Source organism: Ylistrum balloti, unplaced genomic scaffold, assembly GCF_031769215.1.
Source record: "Ylistrum balloti isolate Yb309-2 unplaced genomic scaffold, AGI_CSIRO_Ybal_v1 Utg370076, whole genome shotgun sequence".
Classification (NCBI taxonomy): Eukaryota; Metazoa; Mollusca; class Bivalvia; order Pectinida; family Pectinidae; genus Ylistrum; species Ylistrum balloti.
The window spans coordinates 1,690,833-1,716,882 of NW_026782115.1; the positions used below are offsets into that span (position 1 = coordinate 1,690,833).

At 34.5% G+C, this 26,050-nt stretch overlaps 1 protein-coding gene across 1 annotated transcript in view; it reads left to right on the forward strand.

Annotated features, from left to right (window-relative positions):
- Positions 1 to 26,050, forward strand: part of LOC132549692 (uncharacterized) — a 70,855-nt gene that overhangs the window by 20,583 nt on the left and 24,222 nt on the right. Inside the window, exon 9 of the mRNA XM_060213643.1 lies at positions 752 to 866. Within this exon, the coding sequence (XP_060069626.1) occupies positions 752 to 866 (115 nt within the window). The remainder of the gene's footprint in view (positions 1 to 751; positions 867 to 26,050) is intronic.

Sequence of the window (26,050 nt, forward strand, 5' to 3'; positions counted from 1 at the left end):
TCTGTTTCATTTAACAGCATACATCAGTGAGCAGTACAGATAGTTTTGATGTATTTGTTTTTGAAAGGCAGGTACTTGAATCTTGAATTTCTGTTATCATTGGTTTGTCTAAACATTAAAGTGAGCGTTAGTTTTCAGAGGATGATTGAGTCTGTTAGCTGTAGGTGATGGGAATGATTTATTTTAGTCAAGGGCAGACATTCTGTTGAAAAATCTCAATCGAGGCAAAGCTGACAATAAAATGTTACAGAATGTTATCTTGAGAATGTAAATACCGAAATAAATGCATATAAAATATGTTATCTATTGTCATTTCTGAACTCTTCAGTTCTGTTAGGTTATACATCGGGAGATGTTTGGATGTGACCACCATCACTTGGTGCGAAATATCATGTATGTGACATTTCCTCGTCAGATGTATGAGAAAGTTTCTGATATCACAAAGTATGGAACAAGTTTCATGAAAATCTCACACTTTCCAGTTCTGGTTTGTGGTTATTAGGCATTTTGTTATTCACTTCTATTAGTTTCTAGGTTTTGTAGTAGATTGCAAAATAGAATGTATATACACATTTAATTCCAACAGTGTATTAGAATGTATATACACATTTAATTCCAACAGTGTATTAGAATGTATATACACGCTAATTCCAACAGTGTATTAGAATGTTGTAGTGTATTGTTTGAAGTGTTTTATCATCATCAAAGTAAAATTTGAAAAAAATAAGTAATATGATCATATTGTTTTCAGACTGAAGGCTGAGTGGATTTACTGTCAGGGCAAAGGTCGTCACTTCAAACCCGGACAACATGTAGAGGTTGTGGAATACCTGGCGAGTGTTTGTCCACTCACTAACTCTGCTGAGGTCAGTCTTTACCTATCTAAGACATCTAGACTCTCCATTCTTGCTTAAACTCGCTGATGGTTAATAAAATATAAACTTTATTTATTTTACAACAATTGTAATACAAGTTATGTCAACTTATACTAATCACTCTTGTTGGCCCGGATGTAAGCGCGCGAGGGGTCTTATTGTGGGAGGAAATCGGAGTGCCTGGGGAAAACCCACGTGGTTGGGCAGGTGACCCCTTACCTTTTCACGTCCGTTCCAGGAATCAAACCCCGGTCGGCTAGGTGAAAGGCAAGTGCGTTACCACTGTGCCACCCGCTGATTGTTTTTTGTCCTGTTCAGGTTTTGGAACCCTGATCAGTTGCTATCACCATGGTTCACGCAGCCATGATAAGTCCTTGAACTTAGGGAGGGAAAGGGGTCTTAAAAGCACTGGAAATTGAATTTGGGTCTTGAAAGTAAATGAATTTCCTTCTAGAGCCTTAAAAGTCCAAAGTATTAAACATCTTTTGAATGTTTCAAAAGTAAATTTTGTGTCGAAATGATGTCATTTTCCCCATTGTGTATATGCCTGGCATTAGTCACACCCTGTATCCAGGGAGATAATCCATAAATCTACACTATCGGATGTAAAATGGCTAGAAGTTCGGTCATCAGTATGGATTGTCGACTCACAAATCTGCATATTAATAGAAAATACCACTGAGTGAACTGTGACAGGTTCACGGCTTGCTCTGAGATAATGCAAAACTGTCAATCGTGAGAAATATGGATGAATCAGTGCTGAAACCTACACTAAAAGGCTTAATAGATTACAATGTGGATGTCACCCGAGGTAAAGATAATTTTTAAAGCATTGTCTTAAAGTACATCAATGATAAATAGTCTCTTACGGGTTTGAAAGTGATCACATGCCATACAACTTTTTCAATAAAACAACTGAAAGTGTTTGAGTAAAACACCATTTTTTTTTTATTTTTTTTTTTTTTTTTTTCCACACTGCCATGATGCCCTGGACGGGCAAAATTCTATGGTACTGTATTAACTGGACAAACTCTCTGTTACTGAAAGTATATACAAGGTTTAGTCACCAAAGGAATAGTACAAGTTTTTTATTGTCGAATGTATGCACAAGTTTCTGTGCATTGAAAGAATGAGATTAGCCATCAAGAGATGGTAAAGTTCTTTTGAATGAAAGGATTGGGAAGGTTTTGTGGTCTGACAGGATGGGAGAGGTTCTTTGTCATCGAAGGAATAGGCAAGTTTTGGTATTGACAAGTTCATGAGTATTGAAGGGAGTTAGAGCCAGGTCTCCGGAATTAAGGAACAGGAAAAGTCCTTTGGAACTGAAATGGATGTAGCATTTCTTTCACAATGAAGAGATTTAGGAACCTATATGACATGGAATGGGTGGAAAGTTCTTTGGCAGTGATTGGATGGGGAAAGATTTTGGCGCGGAGAAGTGATGGGTTCAAAATCTCTTGGACTGGATTGATCATGCATGTTCTTCGGCAAGAGAATGATGGAGTGGGCTTATTGACGTTGAAGGGGTAGGCGAGCGTTTTGGATCTAAAGGGATAGAACAGGTTCTTCAGGTGAATTGTATCTTGCAGGATTTCAGAATAGGAACAGTGGAAGGATTGAGTCAATGACATATTGTATTGTTTTAAAGAAGTGGATCAAGTTTGCACAGACAAAAATGAGATGGCAAGGCTGATCACATGACATCACAAAAATCTGTTTGATTTGTCGATGTCCAAATGAAATGTGCATTTAAAAACGTCACTTTGTTCATTTTATGTGATCAGATCTGATCCGAAAAGCTGATTTATTAGAAAGGATTTTTTTATGAATTATTATGCATGCTATAAAAGGTAATCATCTTTAAAGATGGGATCACTATGGTGACAGAATGGATTAAAACTTTTATCTCATCACTGCTCTATGTTTTTGAGGGCACTATGCTCTATGTTTTTGAGGGCACTATGTTCTATGTTTTTGAGGGCACTATGTTCTATGTTTTTGAGGGCACTATGCTCTATGTTTTTGAGGGCACTATGTTCTATGTTTTTGATGGCACTATGCTCTATGTTTTTGAGGGCACTATGCTCTATGTTTTTGAGGGCACTAATTTCTATGTTTTTGAGGGCACTAATTTCTATGTTTTTGAGGGCACTATGCTCTATGTTTTTGAGGGCACTATGTTCTATGTTTTTGAGGGCACTATGTTCTATGTTTTTGAGGGCACTATGTTCTATGTTTTTGAGGGCACTATGTTCTATGTTTTTGAGGGCACTTATCAGTCATCTGACAGACAAACAGCAGCTTTACAAACAGTAGACTATATTGAATATAGCAGGATTCAACTTCTCATCTAGTTTATTGTACATTACAAAGGTATGGATGTGAATGTAACTCAGATAATCAACATCAGTCTCAAAGGAATACTTAATCATTGAGAGTTCGGTCATAAAAGTTGTCACTAATGTTATTGATATTGTAAATATCCACAGACAAGTTACACTCCTGGGTTTGTGTCCTCCATGTAAAATTTGTATATAACTTACACAGGAAACTATTGTCTGTAGGCACCTGCAGATTAATCTGCCTGTTGTCAAGCGCTAGATGGAGACAACAGCTATCATATCGGCTGACATTGAGGTATAATTGTCATGAGTCAGCACTCTAATCGTATTTATAAATCTCATCCATCTTGGAGGAAAGTGGCATCAATCGAAGTGATGAAAATATCAATCTGTAGCTCAGTATACTTGGATTGTGAGGTGAAAATAAGTGCTGCATTCTGCTGGAATGCAGCTATGTATCTTGCTCTGTAGAAATTAGGATTTGTGTGGCCACCTACAGGGATTGGGATTTGTGCTTTGCACTTCAGGGTTTGTTATCTGTGTCTGGCCTTGTAAGAATTGGGATCTGTTAACCCCTTGTGGGTATTGGGATCTGTACCTTGCTCTCTTTGGATTGGGATCTGTACCTTGCCCTGTGGAGGTTGGGATCTGTACCTTGCCCTGTGGGGATTGAGATCTGTACCTTGCCCTGTGGGGATTTAGACCTCTTCCTTGTCTTGAGGGGATTGGGATCTATTCTTTGTCGTGTGGAGGTTGGGATCTGTACCTTGCCCTGTGGGGTTTGGGATCTGTACCTTGCCCTGTGGGAATTGGGATCTGTACCTTGCCCTGTGGGGATTGGGATCTGTACCTTGCCCTGTGGGGATTGGGATCTGTAACTTGCCCTGTGGGGATTGGGATCTGTGCCTTGCCATGTGGGGTTTGGGATCTGTACCTTGCCTTCTGGGTATGAAATTTTGTACCCAGAATTGCCTTGTGGGGATTGGGATCTGTGCTTTGCCCTGTGGGGTTTGGGATCTGTACCTTGCCCTGTGGGGATTGGGATCTGTACCTTGCCCTGTGGGGTTTGAGATCTGTACCTTGCCCTGTAGGTATGAAATTTTGTAGCCAGAATTGCCCTGTGGGGATTTGGAAGGGTGTTACTCTCCATGATATCAAAGATACACAAAGTATGTTATAATTCTCTTAATTGTGTTCATTAGATTTTGATTGACTTGTAATATAACATGAGGATTTGAAACATACTGCATTTGAATTTAACTATTACCCAAATTACCAAAATGCATATTACAATATTCTTTGAGGCTTTGATTTCAATTTTTTTCAATTTTTGGAATTGTTTTGTGAGATTATTTTTCTTAACAAGACTATATCTGCTGTTTATAAAATGAAAACAGATAGGGATTGAGTGTTATAGAGCAAAGCTACCAATGATAATTTTTCAGATTGAAATACTCTTTTAATAGCAAGAATTTCGACTTAAAAGACCTTCATACGTTTCTCCTTTGCTGACAAGAAAGTGGTAGTATACTATTGGTAGAAAAATGTGTGTCGGTAATCGAAAGTTTGCAATTATCCTTCACACGGAGTGAAAACAGCATCATTTGAATGTAACCATTTGTAATGCCTTAAAGAGCAGAGAGATATTTTATTTAATTCCGCACAGAAATGGTTTCCCTTTGGTTTTTTATTTATTTACCAAAGCTGCAATAATAATAAATGACGTGCTTTGATTGAAGACAGGATCAAAAGAAACTCGACACAGTTTCTATTTAATCTGTCCTTTGCTGAAGGTTTTTTTTTTTTAAGTATAATGGCTGCTCGTTTGTGTGTGGAATACGGAAGTGTCTAACCATTTCTGGATATTAGTGTATTGTGTCATCAGACACAGGAGTGGCCAGATGCTGCGTTGGTCTCAGTCAGTCACAGTCATTTCAATGATGGTGTGAGGTAAAATTCACATTTTTGTATTTCACAATGATTATGACACAGCCTCAGATTAAAACTGATACCCAGCAAATCAGCTACTTATATTTTACAAATAATTAAAATGATAAAAGAAATAAAAAATTAAATGATTATGGTTATTGACAGGACTAGATGTTGTTAAATTTTGGATTTCATTGAGATGGGTGTTAGTTGGGAATTTAATGGTGAGGTGCTTATTGTTCTTACAATTATCTTCCATTTTCTTAAATATTTTAAAAAATCTTTTAAAAGTGAGATGACTTTAAGCACTATACCTATTTAACTTCAAAACATCTTAGGGATATATTTGTTATAATACACTTTTTCAGAGTAGTCCAGAGTTTGAGTTATCTCCCTTGAAATTCCATGCCTTGTATTATCTGATTCATATTTAGCAGTGTGTTACTAATTTAAAAATTGGAATCAATTTACCCATCAAATTGAATTTGAAGAATTAAATAATAATTTTGAAGTTTTTGTGAAGTTGAAATAAATGGAGGTAAATGTCACTTGTAGGTAGCATATAGCCTTAAATTTCATCATCTTTCTAGATAGCCAGTAAATGTTCAGAGAATAAAATCAAGATATTTATTATTTACATAGTAAATGGCGATTTTGAACAGTAATGGAAAATCAATATTGTGAACAGTAATTGGGATGGATGCCTTGATATATATGTGATTATTACAGTTTTTTTTTTGTTTTGTTTTACATGAAAGGAGTCTTTTTCTGTTATCTCGTCTGTTAATGATCAGAGAAATGTATTATTTCGTTTAATGATTTCCATTGTAGCTCTGAAATGTCCGTTTTCTCAACAGAACCTTTTTCAGGCAGGTGAAGTCTCCCAGTCATGCAACAATTATGTGGCTGTAAAAGACAGATTTGTTAGTGGTTGAATGGCTGTTCCTAGAATATGTAGACCCTCGGCTATGGCCATAATGTTTTGTTTAATCATGACACAATATAAAATTTTATAAGATAGGTTACATAATGGTATTAAAAAATTCCTGAATGTCCGTGTGAAGTTATCATCCCCTCACCCCCTTGAATTTGTCCAAACATGAATATGACATATGTTTGAGCAAACTAAATTTTCATCCTGCTGGCAAACGGCCAAAGTATTTTCCCAGATATAATATTTCCAGGAAATTCAGTCTCACCTACTAAGTATAACTGTTAAATAAATAAAAAACAAGATAGTAAAACTAAGGAGATATATGATTGTGTCTGTGAAATAATCTTTGGAAGAATGGATTTGTCCCAATGTAATCATCATTGAATTTATTTATTGTGGGTAGGTCATCTCGTGAAGCCGACAATAGTGTGGATGTACAGTTAAGTAGCACTCCATTTACCATGTACCTCACACTAATTTATCAACCTTCAGTGTAGATAGAACCACAGTAGTTTACCCTATTTCAGTTTTATATAGTTAGACTAATGGCAAAGTAAATACAAAATTGAAAAATTTTGAATTTTTATTAGTATTTGTCTTTTACTAAATGCAATAAATGAACATAATCGCAGAAACCAGAAAATACTAAAAAAAAAAAAGAGATGTGTTGAACAGCGTGTAAGTTCTTCTGGAGCAGCAGTTCAGCAGTGTGTCATCAATGGAATGAAGTAACAAGACAGTATGAATAAACAGTGTAAATAAGAAATTGCCTACATGTTAATGTTTGGTATACCAGTAATAATCTTTTAAATTGAAAATTAAACCAGATGTTTGTCACAAACCTATGATATTGTATTTCCAATGATAAAGTTTCATCTAGATATTTAAAAAAAATACTTTTTCAATGTTTTAAGGAGCATTCTATACTTCTCAGAGGCATCAGGAGGTTCTTTGTACTTTTAATATTAAGTGTTTATGTACCTAGTTCAAAGGTCAAGGCATATTGTAGGTATAACTGTAAGGGTATATTGGTTTTATCCATGACCTGGAGGTCAAACCAGTAATCATTTGTTTGTTTAAGGCTTAAGCCTGATCTGGACAGGTTAAAAATTTAAATACCTGTAAAATCTTCTCCACTGTTAAGTACCTGATCTGATCAGGAATAGGTCATATATTGTCTAAGTATGTCTTAATGTGACAAGTTAACCAAGACTATTGCATCATTGACTTAATGCAAAAGAGACTATCTAAGGGAGATAAGTCACTGGGGAATGTCTGGTAGCGACCTCTCAGTATATCCATTGTCTAAAGGTGTGAAGAAGGACAGCTCTTATGTGAGTATTTCATATACCTAATGACATCAACAGTGGCCTATGAAAATATATGTATATGTAGAGTGTCTTTTTGCATTACTGATTTAAATGAGTTGCCGTCACATGTTTTTAGGAGACCCGGGAGTTGTCACACATCTTGTAGAAAATACTGTTAAGTTGTCCCTTATGTAGTGAGAAATATTAATGAGTTGACCCAACTGCTGTGAGAAGTATTGAAGAGTTGTCCTTCATTCAGAAGGAGTCAAAAAAATTACTTACATTTGGTGAGTTGTCCATTTTATTTATTTTTTTTATTTCTAAAGTTCATTAACTTATGATGTAAGAAACAGATTATGTCATGTTGGTAAATATATATATATATAAGACCATGTACTGAAAAATGTTACAAAGATGAGTTATTTTACTGTAGAGATCTGCATATTGTAGGATATAATTTGTAATTCAAGGACGGTCATCTTGTGTGTCAAACTTTATGTACTGGTCAAGTTATAGAAACAGTGACCACTGCCAGTCACTGTTGCCATGAAATTTTTTGTTCTTTCTCTGCATATTATTGAAGTGTCTATTTTTTGAGGGATATATACTGTGTCCCTTCACAATCTTGTAAATAGTACACTCATGATCAATATCTTTGAAAAAAAATGCAAGATATATGTATTCTGTTTATAAGAGAAGAAACATGCACTGGTTTGTGATTCTCGGGAAACTGAGAAACAGACCCGTCTTTTCTGATGTGGGCGTGTCCTTTGGCAAGACACTTAACCCTATTTGCTTTTGATGATATATCATGGGCCTCTTGTATGTTGTTCAGTGAGATAGACTCCAACTACTACAAGGGGACCCCCTGGCTATTCAGGGGGAGATAAATCCAATAAACTTTCATTGAAATCTGTAATTTAAGAAAAAATATCTATAAATTCACGTACCTGGTCTTTGTATAGAATTCTACCATCTGCATGGTAATATATATTTGATATTTCTCAGTTATGAGAAAAAAATATCTAAGTCCATCAGTTGTAGCGTTGTGATAAGCATGAACAACTTTTGCAGAGTTTAATTAAATCCAATATCATTCTCTGAAAATTTAATTAGCAGGATATTTTTTATCACAATATCATTATTTGTTTTGTAGGATATTTGCATATTGTGTTAACCAATACTCTCACAAGCTGTAGACTACAATACCTTCACAAAAGAATTTCTAATGTAACTTGATAATATTCTGGATGTTTAACATCAGAAAACTAACCGATCCTGTCAAATTCAATAGGCAGGCCTTAACGGGTGGTAAGTTGAACTTGAAATTTCCACTTGAGCTGAAGAACATGTAGTTCAAATTTCTGATATCCTGATACATGGTGATGACCTATGTGACCCTAAATCGAACTTTAAGCTTTGTTGTGTTGAGAAACCTATCTGATGCTGATAAAACCGACAGGACAAAGGCAATGGGAGCTCTGGTGCCCTTTTATTAGGAAATTGATTTAACATGTAGGTATAAAGGTATAAGTATGGGTTATTTATATACATTGTAGGTCTATATATACATTATATCATATTTAAGTTGGCGTCTATGATCCACCGTGAGCTTTTTGTGTGTACACAGTTTTTAGCCAGCAGTAGGGGGTCGTCAACAATGCTCTTATCCTCTTGGCTTCTAAGGGTACACACACCTCCAACTGCACCTAAACTGACAACTTAAAGTGGAACATCGATGATACCTGAACGGGTTATGCATTAGCTGGTCGAGCTGTCTTGTGCATACAAAGTTTAAAACTGTGGAGCAATTTGGTGTTCTTGTTCAAAACGTGTAGTTGATTTTCAGTAGTAATATCATGTTTATATCACTGAATTTTTATATTTGGTCAGAAGTAGAAAATGTTCCCATATTACTTAAGTAGCAGAGAATGTGCTAGATACAGAACATTTTGATATTGGGTCAATAGGTGGTATCATATAAATAGAGTAATTAATTATTGAGTCAATAGCCACACATTTTGATATTGAGTCAATAGCACACAACATTTTGATATTGAGTCAATAGCACAGAATATTTCATTGATTAGTCAGTAGTACGAATATTTCATTATAATATAGAACATTTAAATATTGAGTCAATGAGCACAGATCAATATTAAGTATTGAACATTTCAATATTGTGCCAGCAGCACATATTTTGATATTGAGTCAATAGCACACAACATTTTATATTGAGTCAATATTAAGTACTGAATATTTCAATATTAGGTTAATGGTCCAGAAATTTTAATTCCTTTTTTACGTTTAAATATGTTTAAATAAAAAGCGTGATATTAAGTGATAATAACTTGATGTTTATAGCATCTATTGATCTAAAAGTCTGGAGCAGTGACAGTAGAAGTAGCTTTTTATAGTTGGTATATATGTATCTATGTATAATGTAAGTGATCGGTAATTGAAGGGGTGTCATTTACCCTGTAGGTTTAAACTGCTCACATTGGCTTGTAGGCCATTACACTCAAATCCATAATAATCTATCAATGATCAGACGATGACCTTATAAAATAAGCCAGGCAGTACTAAAGTCAGGATTGACCAGTGGTCATTGAATTTTAAATTTTCCCATTTAAGGTTCAATATTTTTAGGTACTAGCCAAATGTTGTGTGCGGTCAGTCATTGGCAGCTGGATGACCTTTGTTCACCTGAACTGTCTATGTTTGTTTAATTATCCATTTAAGAATCAATACCATTGTGAATTATCAGACACATGTAGGTATAGTACTTCAGTGGCGATCTGTGATATATTCTTCCCTGACACCGAGACATTTCTGTACACACTTAATAGACATGTTTACCTGTTAATCAGCAAGCATACTAACACGGAATTGGTATTGATCACAGTGAGTAGGAAAAATCTCAATGTGTTAGGATATACTTTAATGGGACGCCAGCCCATCACAGATTATGCTTCTTCAAGATGTCACTGTATTTTAATTCGCTGTAAAGACAATGTTTTTGAATGGTGGAAATTTTCCTAATTGTACCAAAAGCTTAAATCAAATTGATGCATTATTGAAAAAATCAACAGACTCTAAATTTCTGTATTGTTTTTGTTTCAACATGTAAACTTTTCATAATTCAATTTCATTCTTTAAAATGGTGGGATATAAGACCCCTCATAAAATGTCATACTTTTGTGTTCCTTCCAAAGAAAATTAAATATTGTTGAACCAGATGGAATTAGAAGCAATAATATTACCCTTGTGAAAATAAACTTAAGTATCAGAGTCGGCATCAGTCAAAGTCATGACAAAGAGTTTAAAAATGTGCTAGCAATTAGCATGTACTTGTCCAATGGGTAAAGACATTATTTGCTCTGTAAGGAATACTACCAAATATGTTTATTCCTTATATGATTATCTTTTGAATCACCTACCTGTTAATCTATTGTAAAGATAGCCACAGGTTTCATTTTGTTCTCGTCATGTTGGATACTGCTTTTAAGAAATCCTGTAAGCCCGAAAAATCTCTGTTTGTATATTAGTGGAAGTTTGTATTAATATATCAATATAGAATAGACAATACAAGATTCGACAAAGACGATGAGTTGCCCCTATCTTTAATTGCTGGTGACAAAGACGATGACATCCCTCTTCAGAATCTAATTACTAAACTGAAAGAGAAAATGGTGATTCTGGACCGGAGCACAATGTGACAATGGCAGACTACGTAAATGTTGATGCTAACATTATGAATTCAGCAGAAATGTCTGATTCTGACGTAGTTGATTCGGTACTCAATGATGTAGGGGACGTGGAAAATGATGATGATGATGACATAACTATAGACATTGATAAAGACTCCCTCTCCAGTGTAGCGGACGCACAGTAATGTCTGACAAAACTGCATCGTTTTATAGAATGTCAGTCAGATATTTCAGAATATGCATTCAATGCATTACATACCATTCCTATAATGAATTATGCCGGACTGTTTGTCAAAATTCGTTATATGTGTATAACGAACTATATTTATAATGAACTAAATTTCTTGGTCCCTAGAGGTTCGTTATAAACGTGTTTTACTGTAGTTCCAACCATTACTGGACGGAAAATGATTGATTTTATTGAAAAATCATGTGTTAGAAGTATTACTAATTTTTAAACTGACAGGAGGTTTACTGTATTTGGTATCATTATGACAACATCAGAGTTTTCCATCTGATATGAATCTCACAGAAAAAGTTATTTCTTTAACTGAACAGAATCTTGCAAAAAGAAAGTTTCATCATCATTCAATAATGTTGCAAAAAAAAAAAAAATTTCTAGCCATTATACATATATATGACACACTGAACATTTTACAGCGTATTGTTTTGTAACAGTGGCAGAAACATAGCCCTGTGATGGGAGGAAATCAGTATTACAGAATCCAGAGTTATTGGTGTACCTCAGTAACAACAGAATTGATGGCAGTCAATTTTACTGCACAGCTAGAATTGAAAAATACTATTTTTTAAATCATTTTAAGATTTGTTATCTCTCGGCCACTTAGCTAAAGATGGACTTGGTTACCAGCTGAGAGGGCTAACCTAGCATTAACCAATCGTAACTGGATCCTAGGAAGACACAAAATATAGGCTATAACTTTTGTTTAATCCTTTTGTGTAATAAAATTTGTTGAAATGAAATTGACCAATCATATTTTTTGGAGATATGTTGTAAGTATTTTATGACGAAAATTGTTTTTTTCAAATGTTTGAGAATTATTTTGCAAGTACTTTACTCGTTGTCAGTGTAAAGTCAGGCACTTGATTTTTTTTATAATTTTTTTATTTTTCAAGATTTTACATGTTGAACAGGACAAATACACTCACACCCTCTCACACATCCAAACACAGGTGCACATATAGTCATTGCGTGTCAAACAAGAACACTCCATTCAAAAGAATCATCAACATCATCATCAACATTCAACAATGCATGTGATCATTATTATTATTATTATATCACCATACATGATAATCCTCATATATCACAATCAATATTGTTATGTTACACACTAAATAATGCATCATCATCATCATCATCATCATCATCATCATCATCATCATCATCATCCTCAAAAACATGATAATCTTCCTCATCATCCATTTCAACATATATATCACAATCAATATTACTATCATGATTATTGTACATACTAAATAATGCATCATCATCATCAAATCAAGATTCATACTTTCATAACCATTATGAAACCTTATGATTCATAAATATCACAGTAAACTTTTGTTTGAAATGCACCCATGCACACATGCATAAACACACACACAACCATAAATTGACATCAACATACAGAAATGAAGAAATGAAATAGAACTTTATTAGGGATAAGAAATTTAAAGAGAAAGAAATTGAAGAAAATGAAGAAATAGTAAAGTGGATTGTTGGGTGAGATGGTAAAATAGGTTAGAGTAATTTAATCTTTTAATGTTTTTCTTTCTTTATATCTCATTACTCGGTATGGTCAAGGACTGTTATGTATATAATTATAAAAAATTATAAAAAAAAAATGAAAAAAAGAAAAACTAGTAATGCGATTGGTAATAGATCAAAGTGTGTAGATCAAAACTGTATTAATTTTTCCCATTTTTTCCATTCAATACTCAAATGTACGTTTTACTTTATCATTCTTACCATTAGCTATATATTTTTGTATCATATAATTATCTTTGATTGTATTAATTAGTGCATGCAAGTTTAGTGAACGGTGTAAGCATCTCATTTTATAAATATACTGTTTAATAATAATTATAATCTCATTGTCTACTCTGTTACTCGGAAGGAAGTTTTGATGTAGGAGACCAAAAATGAAAGTTTGCTTGTTTACTGAGAAAGGGATAAATAGAGCTTCTAACAAAATATCAAGACTCTGTAATAGTCTTTGTACTTCCTGACATTCCCACAGCAGATGAATGATTGTTTCGCGCTCGGAGTTACACAACACACAAAGAGGGGAGATAACTAATCTAATTTTAAAAAGAAGGCAGTTTGTTGCTAATGCATGGTGGATTACCCTATACTGGAACCACTGGAACTTTGTATTTTTTGTTACATGGAATGTCATTAAATAGTACTTATCCCAAGTTTGTTTATCTATATTATCAAATATACTATTCCATTTTTTGGTACCCGATGGTAACAAGTTACATTTAATTAGAGTATTATAAAACCTTTTTGCCCCTTTTTTGTCTTGAAGAAAGATACGTAAGGTGATTGGTATGCAAGGATAGATTATAGAGGGGTTAGAGATAGTATCTGATGCAATAAATTTTTTGACTGCAGAGACGAGACCCTGGTATTGTAAAAAATTTGTATTTATTTGATATTTTCGAATAAATTCTTCCCTTCCATAGAAAACACATCTGTTGGTATCTTTGATTAAATTAGCTATAATAGTTATATTCTTCTTAAACCAACTCTCATAAAACACTGTTTTACCTCCTATCTTTATTTTATTGTTATACCAAATTGGGACAGATAATATATTACTCTGAAAGTGTACCCCAAGCTTTGAAAACATCACACCAAAGGCACTTGATTTTTATATAATTTGTTCATAGCGTCATAAAAGTGCCTGCCTTATTGATTCCAAATTTAAACAGGACCCCAAGATCTCCAAACCATAATTTATACCGGTCCTTAAAATCATGAGAAATCTTTCTAGAGACGTTAAGTCATATACACGATGTATAAAGACCCTATCAAATAGTGGTGTCTAGGACTTAATGTTGTATTAGGGAGTTACTAAGCCAGTGGTTCTACACTAATACTTTTACATAAAGTAGGGGATGGGCTTATTGCTGGACAAGAAATCAGGATTTATTAGCATCTTTAACTTGAAATGGACATAAAATAAGGTTTCTTACCAGGCATAGACTTATTGGAGGATAGATATTTTTAGACCTTATTGGAGGATAGATATTTTTAGACCTGTCAAAGAGGCCATACTGAAGGTTCTAGAGTGTTTGCCAACCTTTTTACAGGTATTCATTTTCAAATTTTATTTTGACTTGCTCCATGAATTCTTCCAGCCTACCTTTTAAGGTATTAAACATATAAGAAAATGTACCTATGTTGTTGGAAAAATTTGTTTATAAACTGTTTTACCTTCTCTGGTATAAAAAAATTGTATTTGTTAATTTATCTCGATACATTTTTGTTGTTGTCAATGTTTTAAAATGTGTTATAATAATAATAATAATAATAATAATAATGATAATAATAGTAATAATAATGATAATTATAAAAGATTTTTTTATGGTTGATGACACAGTATTTTTCTTACAAGTGGTTGACATCAGAAATATACAATATTTATAATCGGTAAAATGTAAACATCACAATAACATACGTTTAAGAAAACATTCAAATAAAATAAGTTATCATAAAAGATGGGTTATGAATGTGTATAAAATATGTGACACACACGGTAGGGATTCAGAGTTACATAAAATACAATGAGATACAGTTACAATGGTAAGATCCATAACTTCCAGACAGTGGAATTTTATGTTTAAAAGTTGGACATATATTTTTTGCATTCAAATTTATAACATTTCAGGTTTTGGCACTGCCTAACATTGTCTGGTAAACCATTCCAAGGTGTTGGTCCAGTAAATAGAAATGAATTTCTAAAATTTTCTGTTTTATGTTTAGGAATGACATATTTCCCCCCAGTAGATGACCTGATGTGTCTAATGCGAACACTAGATACCAATATATTTCTTTAATCAACTTTTGGATTATTAGAACCAAAATGACCTGTAGAAGAATTGACCGCTATTTTCTCTCTGTCATTGTCCGTTTTTGTAACGGTCATTTCAGTTGACTTGTGAACCCCGTTTTATTTTGATGAGCTTATGTCATGGTTTGGCAAAAACTCTTAATACCTTTAATCAACTTTTGGATTATTAGAACCAAAATGACCTGTAGAAGAATTGACCACTATTTTCTCTCTGTCGTTGTCCGTTTTTGTAACGGTCATTTCAGTTGACTTGTGAACCTTGTTTTATTTTGAAGAGCTTATGTCATGGTTTGGCAATATGTGCCAGGACAGTTGGAGTATTTCCAAGTTCACTCTGTTGTCAATAATCTAATATATATTGTTACTTATGTATACACAACATACTAAATGCTACCTATTTCTCCTCAGACTTGTCATTTGTGTATTGAAAATTTGCCAGGAAGGAGATACTATTCAAAGTCTATTTTTATATGGTCAGTTTAAGTTGATGTTTGAAAGTTTGTTTGTAAACAAAGTTGTGAAAAATAGTGAGTTCTCTCTGTCTCACTTTTTTTTTTTTTTTTTTCTTTAAACTATGATATAAGGTCCTCTAATTGAAACATAATTTAACTATTTATTTCTGTTTAGGCTTAAACGATGATTGGTTTTAGAGTAAATCACATATTTCAGCCAATTAGAATTATATATTAAGTTAGTTGGTGACATTCCTTCTGTCTGAAATAATCCTTCCTGATACTGTGTTGATATATTTAACATGAATTATCTGATGATGAAACATTAAACGCTTTGGAATATCAGTACACAAAAGATCAGATGTGGTTTAGACAGTATGTAAACAGTAGCTCAAACACACCAACATATGAAAATGCGGTATTTCAAAATCTATGTCAATATGTAAGTCCCCAGGTGCTGATTTTTAGAGAGAATGTTTGTGCCATCAGTTTCATTGCTCAAACAACCATAGCTGAACAAATACTTGGATATGTTGATTGGTTTGTGTTACCATGCTGTACACGGGTTTATCATTGTAATCACTGACTTATCTGAAGTAGAACGTCCTTTGTTTCCAGGCTAATGATAGATATCGATTAATTTAATTTCTCTTTGCGGGACTTTAAATTCTGTTAATAAAATGAATTCATGTTGCACTTTTAATTGACTGCATCTTGAAGTTCTGTGCAGTTAGAATCACTGCAGTGTTTGGAAGTATTATAAAGGTTCTGTTTAGAGAGAAAGTTTTTTCATCACATGCTACCTTTGCTTTTGGTGTTAAAAGTTTGGAGAGGGTTTAATAAGTTTTAAAAAAACTGGTTTCCTCATCTTTTTGATGTAATGTCAATACGAAATACAGAGAGAAAAATTAAATCTTTTTGCTTGCAGTTTCAGTAAAACAGAGAAGATCTGGGAACCATAGGATTTAGAACTGTAGAGTAAATTTTGAAAACAAACAGAATTATGATTATGAAATGGTAGATATATGAAAATTTATATGATGGGAAATTCGTAATTTGGAAAATAGATTTTTCGTGGCAATAAATGTCAATGTTGCCCTTGCTGCTCAGTAACGGCTAGGTACTCGATGTGTTGAGTCTGTAGGAGTTGTTTTATTGTGACAGGTATGATTATGATACATTTTAAATAGCCTAATTTACACCATGTATGCACAGGAAAGTTGGATATTTGTCTTCTAATGCTGAATGGAACTGAATACTTTTGAGTTAAGGAGCACATACCCTGCCAATAGGAAGTTAATATAATTCTGATTTGTGTTTCCCTAAAAATTTTATCAATGAATGTCTTTCTTCCCTGTAGATAAGTTGTCTGGGGATTCATTGATAAGATAACAAATATATTTAGTATCGTATACAACCGTACAGTCTACGTGGGTATTTAATAGAATGCAATATTGGGCAGTTTGTCAATGTATCATGTCATGAAATACCAACCCGCACTCCAGCATATACTTCATGGTATTTCCACCTAGGTCAGAGAAGGGAATTTTATCTTCTTTTATTAGTATCATACCTCAGGGGTCAGTTCAGCACTGGAATGTTTTAGTTTATGGGAATCTATACTTAAATAAATGTGTTATATCATACGGCTGATCTGATAACTGTCATGAAGTGCACAACAGGGTGTTTATAGCACTGAAACTCTTATTTCTTTTGAAATAGAGCTATTTCTGGCAATTTTTCTCATTAAGGTGTAAGAGAGATATTTAAGTATTATACTTAAATGTGTTTTCATGTTTTCCATTCACTTTCAGATGTTCAATTCTTCCTTGCTTATATTGCAATAAAAACAGGATCATGACAGCATGTCACTTTTCTGTATCGAGGGCAAATGAGTTCGTGTTTCAGTTGTGAAATAAAGAGTTAGTTTTTGGAATTTACTATCATATGTAATATTGGTATTGAGAGAATCAGTTTCCTATATTGTGTTATTTACATTTTTGTTTTTAGTTGTTTGTTAATTGAGTTAAATATGATTAAGATTAGATTGTTATGAAATTGAGGAGATTTAAATGTTGCTTTTTTTTTTGAGACAAATTTGTTCTCACCATTTTTCTTTGTTTGGTTCTTTTTCAGCTCTCAGCATGATTTAAGAAAATTACTTTACATTTGTTCACATGCATATTGTTGGCCTATATTTTACCTCAGGTAGCCTTAAACCTGTGTATTTGAAGAGCAAGTCGAAACATCTCTCTGGGCTCTCATTTTAAACAAATAGCTTGTCAGTAAAATTTCGGTCAGGAGATCTTGTCAATAATACTGCTCACTATAAGGAAAACATGATAAAGAGCTAGCTACTCTTGACTCGACAAACATTTAGAAGATATGACTTTACAGGCTGATTGATGGAGAGAAGGTGACAATGGTCAACATTTTGAGCGTGTCTATTCCTGAAATAGTGGATTTTAAACCCGACTGTTTGGTTTCTTTGTTACATTATTTCCACTCAAGGTCGTCCATCTGTTCAAAGATTTTGAGGACGCAAGTATCGATTCCTGTGACTAGTGTTTATACATCATGAAAGTACTTAATGAATAGAACCAATCAAACGTCACACAATTTGTCCACCCGAGTATCTGATAACGAGGCAGGACGCAACATGTCACATCTCTGATATCATTTAGGAACAAATTATGTATTCTTTAAAAAAATTTGTAAGCTGTGGAATCCTTTTGAACCTGACACAATGCTGTTTATGTTTCTATAGCAACGTGTTTTCATGCATAATCACTTTATATTTCTGTGATTAGCTTGGTAGAATACACCAGTGTTATTAGGTTGGAGCTGTGGTATTGACCTGTGAGCTAGGGTTGATTTTGCTGTAATAAGAATAGGATTTAAATTGTCCTCCACTGGCACTACACACAGCAATTTTCAGTTTTGTAATTTGTCTTATACCCTGAACTATAAAGTACAGAGATGGTCTATTTTATGTATACAACACTGTCACATTTTGTATTTAGATTCCTCTTAGTTTGACATTTACTACAGTTTGCACTTTTTGCATTGTCCAGATTATATATAATATCTGTCACCTGCAGTTGTGAAATTGTTGTCATGATTCGGATAGATGAGTATCAAATACTACTATTTCAATCTATTTCTACTTATTCATTACCATTTGTCAGAGTTATTGCCCTTAGTTTACCATTTGTCAGACTTATTGCCTTTAGTTTACCATTTGTCAGACTTATTGTCTTTAGTTTACCATTTGTCAGGGTTATTGTCTTTAGTTTACCATTTGTCAGAGTTATTGTCTTTAGTTTACCATTTGTCAGACTTATTGCCTTTAGTTTACCATTTGTCAGAGTTATTGTCCTTAGTTTACCATTTGTCAGATTTATTGCCTTAGTTTACCATTTGTCAAACTTATTGCTTTCAGTTTACCATTTGTCGGAGTTATTGCCCTTAATTTACCTTTTTTCAGTGTTTAATCTGTCCTTAGTTTTCAGTTGTCAGATGTGTCAGGTATTTCTCACATATCGCAAAGTGTTAGAGGTCCTATGGGATATTGCAGAATTATTCTGCTTTTTCATTCTTCTAAACAAAGTTTTTTACCAGTGTTTATGGTCAGAGTTATCATTATGAATCTACGAGATTTTTGTAATCTTAATATTTTTTGTTTGCTTGATTTATATATATCTTGCTAAGTGGATGTCATTCATTCTGAAATAGGAGGCCTTGATAGCTGAGTTTGTTAGAGAGATGGCATGCGTGATCTCAGATGAAGATTTGAGGTTCATGGTTTGACACGCTACCAGTGGTATTGTGTTTCACAGGAAGGAAATAGACTGATCAGTGTTGTCGGGGTTGTGTCTTTTACCCCTGATTGCTCTGGATGGCATGTAACAGGCATCCCATATGTTGTTCAGTGACAAAGCCACCAGCTACTACAAGGAGACCCCGCCTCAAAATCACTCTGATGTTCACAGGGCAATAAACACAGCTAACATTCTGAAATGAAGTCTCAGTTGTCACATTTTGCTTGGCAGTAACTGGTAGCAAGAAATTAATTCCTCCCTCTTGAATAAGTTTGTTTTAAATGTGAAACATCAGTAGTGCAAATGTATCGTTTACCTCTCCAGTAAGTTTGTTTTAATTTTTTAAAATTAAAGCCGATTCAATTCAACAGATTATTTTTGTCAAGTACTGATTATTTGCGAGAACATGGTTAACCAGTATGGTATTGTATTGACAGGTTAAATAACACCTTTACAAATTTCCGTTCTAATTTCTACAAGCCTGGTGTGAGGACTATAATCAGCTGTCTATATAGTGCTGACCAGGCTTTGTCAGACAATATTTGATCAAGGTATTTTTAAATTTAGTATGTATTATAGACACACTTCAAGGCCATATTAGCTTTACTTGCATTTATTTCACTTGTTCAAATTACATTTTAAAAGTATCAGAAAATCTCTTAAGGATAGCTGCATTGAAATCATGCATGTTGAAACAGAAAAAGGTTTCTTGTCAAAACATTTCCTCTAGATTTTTTAAACATTCAATTGCGTCACTCTGACAAACAAAACAGACCTGAAATTGATTTTATTATCAAGTGTCTGCTTGACTTTGTGCTCTTGTTAAGATTATATCTCATAAAAAACTGTAATGACATGAATTAACATTTAGTTAATATAACTTAAGAGCTTATTTTTTAAAAGATCGATTGCTGGTAGTTTACCTAACTTAAAATGCCTGTGAGCTTCTCTAACAGTGACGCAATATTTAGTCTTTGTCATCAGTTCTTCCAGCATCACTTTCATAGCTGTGTGGTCAGCATCATAGTTTAGGAAGCTAGTAAAGAACCATTTCATTTGTTAAAACTGTCAGATCAAAATGACTTGAAATGAAAAATGAAGGATTTAGCTATACTGCTCTTTTCCTGTTAAAAAATTAAGCGGCATATCTTGAAAATTAAAATGAAATATTCTTGTTTAAATAGATATTTTCAGACTGTAATCTAGCTAATGAATATACATAATGTATATGTTTAAAGGTGAACATGTCTTGTAATCAAGGGTTCACCGTTTTGACCTTTGCCTGTTTGCGACAAGCCATTATATGCTACTACTACGGTTCCTTTATCTTTTTCACAAAATATGAACTTAATACATAATATGATATAAAATTAAAATGATCTTTACGGTCTCTTTTTATGATGGATGAATAGTCAGGGATTAAAGTTATAAATCTGTGGATTGTTAGGTCACAGATAAATTATCAAGAAAAATTAAAAATTTTGAAGAACAAGTATAGATATTTGTTATGTTCAGACTTTCCCTGTATCAGGATTTAATGTCTTAGAATGAATAGCACATCAACGAGATAATATGGACATATGATTCTCTTATGATTCTGAGGATGAGGAGCCTGTCTTATGATTCTGAGGATGAGGAGCGTGTCTTATGATTCTGAGGATGAGGAGCGTGTCTTATGATTCTGAGGATGAGGAGCCTGTCTTATGATTCTGAGGATGAGGAGCGTGTCTTATGATGTGCTTGATGTTCCCTAATAAAAGGAAAAATAAAACCGCTCCAATTTTTCAAATGAAATGTTTGGCATTTTGCCATATTTAGGTATATATGCTCACCTATACTAACAAAGAAAGTGACGTAGAGGTTCTCGGGTCGTTGCACGCAGACTATCGCAAATCAATGAGCTGATGACTGAAGGTAGACATATTATAGCTGTACATGTAGTAAAAATGGTATGAATTGTCATTATTGTCACATATACCGAGTATTTATTATAACCATTACCTGGGATGTGTTTATTTTTGTTATTGTGAGATCAACTATAGGAGAAATTTGTAAACAGAAACAGGGTTAGCAAAATTTGTACATATTCCATGTGTGTAGCGGCTTTTCTCAGTAGACCACTATTTAAAAAAAAACATCAATGTGAGGATACATGTGCTGAAAAAAAAGCTGTAACTTATTATTTTAGACAACAGAAGAAAAGACTGAATCAATGATATTTTTTTAATGATTTCTTAAAGTGCAAGATGAAACATGTCCCAGATTTGTGTGAAAGGGAAAAATGGGGATTCCCCTTGAATGTAAAAATCCCAAATTATGATATATTGCAGAGGAGACCCAGCCCTCTGCTCCACCCCAGTCTAACCTCGTAAGTGAGTTATTGTGGCCTACATTTCTACCGGCTGACATCACCTTGTGGCGGCTCAGGTAGTCTTGCATAAAATAAACAGTTTGTTTACACCTGGTTGCTATGACAGCATCAGCTGTACAGAGTGGCATAATGGTGGCTGCTCCTTGGGGTGTATTGAATCAGTCATGTGACCTTAGTGGGCAGTCTGCCAGCTTTGGAAGGAGTCAATCAGCTCTATGAAAGAGAGGCAATAATAACAGTGTATATGTATATATATATATACACACAAAATATACATACAGGTTGGAGTATTGCATTGTCAGTGTTGAGCTAGCCTAGACCAAGGTAAACCAAAACATTGAACTTCATGGACATGATTCTAGGTTTATCTCGTCAACGTATTTGTGCTCCAATTATAAAGACATAAATTGGAAGTTGATAATTTTTACCTGGATTTAATTACTTTTTACATACATTATGGAGCGTTTGGAAGTACTGTGTATTGATTACAGGTAAGTTCTTTGTTTGCTTCAGGTGAACATTATATGTCTTTCTACTGGCACCATGCTGGATCTTCAGCAACTCCCCTGGTCTGGTGAAATGACGTTCTACTATCAATTGCACAGGAAACTGATGACTTTGCCTTTTATCATAATAGCGAAAAAATCTATCAAAAATTTACATCTACATACGTATGTAGGATTTCAATTGATGATCTATCATTGATTAAGGGATTTTGTTATTGTTGGAGATTTTGTCTGTCATTGTAAGTGTTCTATAATAAAACTGGATAGTATTTATTTAATCATAAAATGTATTAATTGGAGTGTCAGTTTATCTGTGCCTGATATCATGCTGGAATTGTATACATCATAGAAGGCTTTTGCTGCCAGCTGTCTCTCTAGGTCACGTTTCTCTTTAAACCTTGGTATACAGTAATGGTCATCTCCACATGTGATTAAATATGTATAGAGTTTAGAATGTGTATCTGGTCAACAAGTTAATAAGGTTATTGTAGATATAATTGAGGTTGATGTCCTGTACTAGGACACAATGAGGGAATCAACTATGGGTTAGTGCCAGTCATATCTAACCTCTAAACCAAATGTGACCAATTTAACCAAGGAGTCCCTGTCCTGTCAGGTGAACTAAACAAGGGATCAGGCCCCTGTCCTGTCAGGTGAACTAAACCAAGGATCAGGCCCCTGTCCTGTCAGGTGAACTAAACAAGGGATCAGGCCCCTGTCCTGTCAGGTGACCTAAACAAGGGATCAGGCCCCTGTCCTGTCAGGTGAACTAAACCAAGGATCAGGCCCCTGTCCTGTCAGGTGAACTAAGCAAGGGATCAGGTCCCTGTCCTGTCAGGTGAACTAAAAAAGGGATCAGGCCCCTGTCCTGTCAGGTGAACTAAAAACGGGATCAGGCCCCTGTCCTGTTAGGTGAATTAAACGTGGGATCAGGTCCCTGTCCTGTCTGGTGAACTAAAGAAGGGATCAGGCCCCTGTCCTGTCAGATGAACTAAACAAGGGATCAGGTCCCTGTCCTGTCAGGTGAACTAAACCAAGGATCAGGCCCCTGTCCTGCCGGGTGAACTAAACAAGGGATCAGGCCCTTGTCCTGTCAGGTGACCTAAACAAGGGATCAGGTCCCTGTCCTGTCAGGTGAACTAAAAAAGGGATCAGGCCCCTGTCCTGTCAGAGTAACTAAAAACGGGATCAGGCCCCTGTCCTGTTAGGTGAATTAAACGTGGGATCAGGTCCCTGTCCTGTCAGGTGAACTAAACAAAGGATCAGGTCCCTGTCCTGTCAGATGAACTAAACAAGGGATCAGGTCCCTGTCCTGTCAGGTGAACTAAACCAAGGATCAGGCCCCTGTCCTGCCGGGTGAACTAAACAAGGGATCAGGCCCCTGTCCTGTCAGGTGACCTAAACAAGGGATCAGGTCCCTGTCCTGTCAGGTGACCTAAACAAGGGATCAGGTCCCTGTCCTGTCAGGTGAATTAAACAAGGGATCAGGCCCCTGTCCTGTTAGGTGAATTAAACCAAGGATCTGGGTCCCAGTATTGCCTTGGTGAACTAAACCGAGGATCTTGGTCTGTGTCCTGTCTGGTATCATCTGTCTATTAAACTAATTCGAGGACCAAAATCCCAATCTTGTCTGTTTTTAGGTGTGGTAAATCAAGGATCAGAGTTCCTGTACTTTTTGTCAAGTCCTCTCTGCTTGCTAGTATTACTACATCAGTTATATAAGGTAGAGTCTGTGAAGATCAAAATCTGCTAACATTGTTGTACTCTGGCCACATAATGTGGAATTATCCAAATTTACATCATATGAACTGAAGATCATCTATACAGTAACCTTTATCTTAATTTTACATTCATCTTATATATGTTTATGTAGAGTGAGTGCTTTTTCTTAATACAATCTTGTTGTGTTGCATGAGTATTCTGGTCTGGAATAAGTCCAAAGAAGGCTTGGTATGACCTGTGTTATTTGCACCAGATTAAAAACAGGATGGTCAGTGAAGGAATGGTCAGTCAAGGAAGTGAAAATTCTGCTGACCTTATTACTCTTAATGACAAAAATTCTATAGTAGTATGGACACTGATATGCTGACCTAATTACTAGTAATACCATGATATAAATAGTTTTACTGACCTAATTATACAATATGTGTAATATAGTGCAGATATTGATAACTTGTTTACAGTGACCTTAAATGTATTCTGTTTCTTTTCCTGCTTGTGTGATCCATGACATACAAGTACATGTGCGATCCATGGCACACAAGCTTTTGTGCGATCCGTGACACACAAGCACTTGTGCGATCCGTGACACACAAGCACTTGTGCGATCCGTGACACACAAGCACTTGTGCGATCCGTGACAAACAAGCACTTGTGCGATCCGTGACACACAAGTACTTTTGCGATCCGTGACACACAAGTACTTGTGTGACATTATTCTCCTTCCTTCCTCAGATAAATTTCATTCAGAAACCTCATGCTGAGGGAATGTAATTCAGATGTAGAAGTTTTGTTACCTCATCATACAGAATTTTAACATAATCAATGGTGATGTCATATCTGTTGTTGATACCACAGTAAAATGTGATGTCATCTCATCGCTGATGTTGATAAGACTGTAAAAATCTCATGTCATATATGACATCAATGCTCTAGTAAAAAGAGATTAAATTTTTTATGTTGACACTACAGTAAATTTTGATGTCATATCTGTTGATGATACCATTGTAAAATGTGATGTCATCGCTGATGTTGATATCGCAGTTAAAAAAAAAAGTGACGTCATATTTGATGTCATTGCTTTTGTAGAAAGAAATGGAATTTCTAATGTCAATGCTGCATTTGATGTTGACCTGAAGGTAAAATGTGATGTCACTTATAATGTGATCATATATTTTAATGTGTTCTTGTTTATTATGTTATAATACAGTGCAGTTTTTGTTTATAGATCATATAACATTTAAAGGGCTAGGGTTACCATCAATATGACTATTTCATTTTTGTCCAATTTTGAAAGGGCTTTAAAAAAAAAAAAAAAAAGAAACCTTCGAATTTATGGGTCTATAGTGCTTATCAAAGAAGAGGGTCAAAATCTGCTGGTTGACTAAGAAAGGAATCAGAGAGTAAATCATAGATGGTGTCAAATTACAGAAAAAACGAAGACAGAGTGAAAATTAGTTGTTAATTTTTTGTATTGATAAACATCTACAACAACTATAATTTCGCTAAAGTTATCCTTTGAGTGCATTCAGGCACTCATTGAAAACAGAAAATTGTTTATAATTTGAACAAAGAATTTTAGCTATAAGATATATAATTAGATTTGAATTATTTCTAATCACTTATTTATCTTCTGCCTCAGTAATCCTGATCAGAGTTATTGTAATTTTTATTTTTTGAATGCAGTCATTATTTTGAAGTGTCATGCATGATGATGCATGTAATTTTATTTTGGTGTAGAACTGAAGAATTGATGACTAATTATAAAAAACTGTTATCAACAAAGGTTTCATATCTGTGCCATATATTAATAAAATTATGTATAAGTCCAGATGTTCGTTAGGTACAGGTGTTCAAAATTACCTTTGTGAAAAAGGATATCAAGATACTTTATCATGTACTTAATTCGATCATAATAACATTTGATCACTCCAGTCATTGTACAAAGACCCTATTATAAAACCGTGGTAGACAAGTG